Source organism: Pelecanus crispus, chromosome 31, assembly GCF_030463565.1.
Source record: "Pelecanus crispus isolate bPelCri1 chromosome 31, bPelCri1.pri, whole genome shotgun sequence".
Classification (NCBI taxonomy): Eukaryota; Metazoa; Chordata; class Aves; order Pelecaniformes; family Pelecanidae; genus Pelecanus; species Pelecanus crispus.
In genome coordinates, this window is record NC_134673.1 from 99,733 (window position 1) to 105,756 (window position 6,024).

Here is a 6,024-nt window from a genome sequence, read left to right on the forward strand (position 1 = left end):
GTGTGTCTGCCACAGGCACGATACATTTGATCGGGTACGTGCCCATACACATTATTTCTGGATACCTCAGTAAACCGTTCTGCCAGCCGCTGGCCCAGGGTTTTTGCAGCGTGTCCCCCCACAGCCCCCCTCACCACGATGCTGGGGGCTGGAGATGGGAGGGTTTGCCTGTTAAGGAGTAGCCAAATCCTGCAAATCTTGAGACCCTGAGGGATTTCTCCTTCCTGCTACCCTAGAGATGAGCTTGGTGGACTCAGACCAGGAGGTTGCTCCCATCCTGGCCCCATAGATGCAGCCTCCGTTGCAGGTCCAGCTGCATTGCTTCGTAGCTGATAACAGGGGGCTGTTGCAAGGTTGCATTCCCCCATAAGGTCCCTGAGACCCTCCTCTAACTCATGTGGGGGGCTTGGCTGTCCCTCGCACGATGCCCTCTTTGCCGTTCAGCCAGCAGCATCTCTGGACCACCCTGTCCAGCTTTACTGGCCCAGCTCTCCCCAGCCAACTGGGAAGCTTGAGCGAGGGCTAGAGCCAAATATTTGTGTGGACGGCGGATTGACCCATGCTGCAAATGTGTTCACAAGCTGCTTGTTGCGAGCGTTACCCAATGCATTTTCCATGGAGCATTATTTAGGACAAGAGGAAATGGGCTTAGGACAAGAGGAAATGGGTTTAGGACAAGAGGAAATGGGCTCAAGCTGCACCAGGGGAGGTTTAGGCTGGAAATTAGGAAAAATTTCTTCACGGAAAGGGTGGTCAAGCATTGGACCAGGCTGCCCAGAGAGGTGTTGGAGTCCCCATCCCTGGAAGTGTTCAAAAAACGGGCAGAGGTGGCACTTTGGGACATGGTTTAGTCTAGTCTACCCTTGATTGGTTTGGTGTGGACTTGGTAGTGCAGGTTAATGGTTGGACTGGATGATCTTAAAGGTCTTTTCCAACCGGAACGATTCTATGATTCCATTTCCTTTGGAGGAAGCCCCATGGCATGCGTGCTGGTGCTGTGCTGGGGAGGTTTTTCTTCCCTGGAAAACCATGTGGCTCGGGAGAAATCCAGCAACAGGCTGCAGGACCCCACCTGTGAGACAATTCCTCCAGGGTGGGGGAGCTTTCCCGCCCCAGCTACAGGGAGCACCACCACCCACCCCAGCATCGCCACCCCCGAGGCAAGCACCCCCAGGCTGCAATTTGGTGGGGGCAGCTGCAAAGGAAAAGCCTCCACTTTGCCGAAGCCACGCATTCGGCGTGCCTCCCAGCTGCCCGTGTGCCCTCTCCTCTCCGGAGACTTCCCATCAGCACAGAGGGGTGGGAGGGCTGCACCCCTTTGCTCAGAGCCTGCCTGCCCCGAGGAGGAGAAACAGCAGGATTTAGGGCTCAAGCAGCAGGTTCATGGGAAAACACAGTTTAAAAAAAGGGCAAAACAACAGAGAATTTTATTAAGCTTCAGCATCTCAGCTAGTTTTCCCCCTTCCCTTCCATTTTGCAGCAGGGTTGGTGGAGCAGGAGATGGATCCTCTGCCAATGGCAGAGCACAGCGTCCCCAAGCCTGTTGGGTGTCCCCAGGGAGGGGTGGGCACAGGTTCCCCAGGCAGAGTGTGGAGGGGCCCCAGGCAGAGGTTCCAGGAGCCCTGTGTCCCAAAACAGAGGTTCAGACTGCTAAAGGGGTGCAGGAGAGCCCCAGGACAGTGCTCCCCAGCAGGCAGGCAGAGCCCTGCCCACGTGCGGTGTGGCACCAGGGTTAGGTGCCAAAGCTTGCCGGACCCCGCTGCTCTCCTCCCGGCTGCCAGCAGCCCCGGTGGGAAAGCCAGCAGGGACCAGATGGCTGGCTGAGCCTGGGCAGGTGTTTGTCCGGCCTCCAGACCATGAGCTCACCCCACAAACTCCCCTTCGGAGTCCATCCAGTCCCTCCTGTGGTGGAGATGGAGAATATTTGGAGCCCATTTTCACAGGTGTCCCCTCCTGCACACCCAGAGCCATCCGAATTTGCTCTCTCGCTGTGTCTCTTTACCCTTTTGCATTATCAGCCGACCCACAGCCAGCCCTTAACGTGCAAATCACCCTGCCCATTGCATTGCTCGGACAGATCCAGATCCCAGGTTGGTCCGGTTATAACTCAAGTCCTAGAGATCCACCTGGCAGCTCCTCCCAGCCCCATCACACCCCCGTTCGGCTGCACGCCTGGAGGGCTTGCGCTTGTTTCCCCGGCTGTTTAGCATCTCTCCCTAATTACAGCAGTCAGCCCCCAGGAGGCTGTTCAGCATCTTCCCTAATTAACAGCAGCCCGTGACAACATCCTCACACCTGAGGTGCAGGAAGGAGGTCAAGGTCAGACACGTTTCGGAGTTCATCTACTGAGAACTTTCACCATCTGTCTCTGCCGAGGTCTTGCATCGGCCTTAACAGGCTTAATTTCTAATTAATTGCTCTCCTCCTGTTTCTCTCTGTCATCCCGCAGGCTGCTTCTGCCCTGAGTTTCCCTTGTGCATCTCAGAGCCGTGCAACCGTTGCTCGCGTGGGCTGTCGTCGCCACCACTGAGTGACACCGATTTGCAAGGTGCCAGGCGTCCAGCTGCAGAGCTGGGGTCTCCAGGTGCTGCCCGAGGCGTCGCTTCTCCTTCCCACGCTTGCAGCCCATGTCCAGCCCCTCAGGCCTCGGGCATCGGACGGGAGCCCAGAGCCCTGGGGAGCGCCTGCCGTGATGCCAGCCCTGGGATGGAGGGGAGGTGCTGGCTACCGGCACAGGGCCAGGGCATTAGCGGGGGACATGGGAACCCCGTCTCCCCCCCCAGCAGTATCCCGTCCCCCAGTGCCCCCCGGGCTCTCCCCTGTGCCGCTGGTAAGGGGCAACTGGGAGCTGCTGGGTGCCGGCTCCCTGGCGCTGGGGGCCGTCACCCAGGGCAGGGACAGGTATTTCTGCACCTCGATGGCCGGGCTCCGGCGGTCGGGGTCCAGTGTCAGCAAGCGCCGGAGCATCTCCAGCGCCCCAGAGCTGAAGCTTTGCCAAGACGCAGGCACCCCCTGCCCCGCTGCACCGCCCTGCCAGGCGCTGAAGTCCTCGAACTGGGGGTCAGAGCTGGCGGCCACGGCCCAGGGGAAGCAGCCGGTGCAGAGGCAGAAGAGCAGGACGGCGAAGGCCCAGACGTCCAGGCTGGAGTCCAGCTCTAGCGTGTCGGAGCCCTGGAGCTGGCAGAGCTCTGGCGGGGCGTAGGGCAAGGTGCCAGACATGGCACCCACTGCTGAGCCCTGCACGCGGGTGAGCCCGAAGTCTCCCAGCTTCACCCGCCGGCACTCGTGGTCGAAGAGCAGCACGTTGTCCAGCTTGACATCCCGGTGCACCAGGGCCCGGCTGTGCATGAAGTCCAGCGCCTCGGCCAGCTGGGACGCGCAGCGCTTCACCAGCTCCTCTGCCAGGCCCTCCTGCAGGCAGGAGCACCCGGTAACATCTTGCACGGCCCCCTCCCCAGAGGGGCTGCTGCAGCACCCAGACCCCTGTACAGCACCGCTGACCTGTGCTTGGCCCCACAGCAACCTGTAGCCACATGCCTGCACTGCAAAGTCTCTCCACGCGCAGCACGAGCATGCACCCCGCTGCAAAGGGTCTCCTCCCAGGCACAGCGTCACTGCACCCACTGCAAAGGGTCTCCTCCCACACAGAGTGTGAGCATGCACCCCACTGCAAAGGGTCTCCTCCCAGGCACAGCGTCACTGCACCCACTGCAAAGGGTCTCCTCCCACGCAGAGTGTGAGCATGCACCCCACTGCAAAGGGTCTGCTTGCATGGCGTGAGTGGGTGCTCCCTGCAAGACGTCTCCCCACACATGCAGGGTCACTGCCCCCCACTGCAAAGGGTCTCCACACAAACAGCACGTCCATGCACCCCACTGCAAAGGGTCTCCTCCCAGGCACAGTGTCACTGCACCCACTGCAAAGGGTCTCCTCCCAGGCACAGTGTGGGCATGCACCCCACTGCAAAGGGTCTGCTTGCATGGCGTGAGTGGGTGCTCCCTGCAAGGCATCTCCCCACACATGCAGGGTCACTGCCCCCCACTGCAAAGGGTCTCCACACAAACAGCATGTCCATGCACCCCACTGCAAAGGGTGTCTCTCCATGCACAGTGTGGGCATGCGCCCCACGGCAAAGGGTCTCCCTGCACACAGCATCCCTGCACCCACTGCAACGCGTGTCCCCACAAAAACCAGGACCATGCACCCCACGGCAAAGGGTCTCCCTGCACACAGCATCACTGCACCCACTGCAACACTGTCCCAGCACCTTCTCCTCCATCCTCCCACCCCTCCTGGCCCCTGCCCCCTCCCGCAGAGCCCCGGGCCCGCACGCACCCCCGGGTTGAGGATGGCACACAGGTCCCCAGCGGGAGCGAGCTCCTGCCCGAAGGCGAAGTGCGTGGCGCTCTCGAAGGCGATGGGCAGGGCGCGCAGGCAGGCGGCATGGCTGGAGAGGCACAGCGCGATGCAATACTCCCGCAGGAACGCCCGCCGCTCCGTCTGCTCCTTCAGCATCAGCTTGAGGACTACCGGCGAGCCTGGGAAACGGGGCGGGGGAGACGAAGGGGGGTCAGCGCCGGCTGGGACACCGAGGCGGGCAGAGGCAAGGTCTGGCACGGGGTGGTTTGGGCAGAGCTGGAGTTTGGCTCGGGTGAGTGAGGCACAGCGGTAGGGCTGTGCACATCTGTGCACATCTGGGGAGCAGGTTCCCCCAGCCAGCAGCAGGATCGTCCTCCCCATGTCCCCCCGCCCCAACACCCCTCACCACCGTCCCGGGGCTCCGTCAGCACCACGCGGCCGTAGGTCCCGCTGCCCAGCTCCTCCAGCACGGCGTAGTGCTCCTCCAGCTCCCGCCGCGGCACCTCCCGGCCCGTGTGTGCCATCAGCCGCTCCAGGAACTCCTCGTTGTCTTCTCCATCCTCGTCTGAGTCCTCCATGGGCCCTGGGGTCAGCCAAGCCCCCCACGCTGCTGCAAAGCCCCACTGTCCCCAGCCCCTTGCAGGGGGAGAGGGTGGCAGCACCAGCCTTATGGCCCCAGGGCACCCAGCCAGGGCAGCCCAGTGCAGCCCAGTCTAGCCCCGTCCAGTCCAGTTTAGCCCAGCTCAGCCTAGTGCAGCCCAGACCAACCTGCTCTGAGGCCTCCCAGTCCAGCCCAGTTCAGTCCAGTCCAGTGCAACCCACCCAAGCCCCATAGTCCATCCCAGCCATGCCGAGTGCCGCCCAGACCAACTTGCTCTGAAGCCTCCCAGTCTAGCCCAGTTCAACTCAGTCCAGTCCAATGCACCCAAGCCCGATCCAGCCCATCCCTGCCCGGTCTCATGAAGCCCAGACCAGCCTGGTCCAATCTTCTCCAGCCCTGTCCATCCCAGTGAAGCCCAGCCCAGTCAAGCCCAGTACAGCCCAGCTCAGCCCAGTACAGCCCAGTCCCACCCCAGGGGCTCTCCCCATGGTGTCCCTGACTGGGATCGAGCCCTGCCCCTCTCTCCCCGGCACTGCGCAGACGTGGGCATCCCGGCTTGGTGGGAAGGTGCAGCCCCACACCAAGAGGTGATGGGGACCCCAAAACGCCCCGTCCAGTGGGGCCGAGCACCCAAATGGGAGCCAGAGGGGGCTGGGACACTCCCTCCGTTGAGCCCCCATGGCCCCACGTAGGAGCCAGGGTCAGCCCCACATCACACCCCGGAGGAGAGGCAGCGAGCCCCGTAACCTCCCAGAGGAGGGCCAGGAAGCTCCACATGGCACCCCGCATCGCCCCAGAGCGGCAGTCAGCTCCTCTCTCCACCCTCCATCCCCCCCACTGCCAGGGGTACAGGCCGGCTTTGCCCCTCCCCACACTCTCCCCACTGCGAGGGGTCACGGCTGACTCTTTGCCTCTCCATCCCCAGCAGCACCCCGGACCCTTCGCCCATCCCACCACCAGCAGCCACCTGCACCGGCACAGCCACAGCGAGGTCACCGGCACCTCCAGGTGTGCAGGGCTGGGACAGCCAGCCCGCGCCCCCCATGCACCCCGCTGCTGCCGTG

General features: G+C 62.6%; 1 protein-coding gene across 1 annotated transcript; it reads right to left on the reverse strand.

The window, feature by feature from the left end:
* Positions 1–2,724: 2,724 nt before the first annotated feature.
* On the reverse strand, positions 2,725–4,937 carry LOC142596354 (serine/threonine-protein kinase SBK1-like). Its single transcript, XM_075725471.1, has 3 exons — positions 4,766–4,937; positions 4,336–4,538; positions 2,725–3,411 (listed from the first exon to the last, which is right to left on the reverse strand). The coding sequence occupies exons 1-3, from the start codon at positions 4,935–4,937 to the stop codon at positions 2,725–2,727; spliced, it is 1,062 nt and encodes a 353-aa protein (XP_075581586.1).
* Positions 4,938–6,024: the final 1,087 nt, after the last annotated feature.

Excerpts from the sequence above, each read along its gene's own strand:
- LOC142596354 (XM_075725471.1), bottom strand. The coding sequence starts at position 4,937 with ATGGAGGACTCAGACGAGGATGGAGAAGACAACGAGGAGTTCCTGGAG. Across the intron at positions 4,539-4,765 it reads GACGGAGCCCCGGGACGGTG|GCTCGCCGGTAGTCCTCAAG; the intron begins GTGAGGGGTGTT and ends CCCGTTTCCCAG. Across the intron at positions 3,412-4,335 it reads GTGCCATCCTCAACCCGGGG|GAGGGCCTGGCAGAGGAGCT; the intron begins GTGCGTGCGGGC and ends TCCTGCCTGCAG.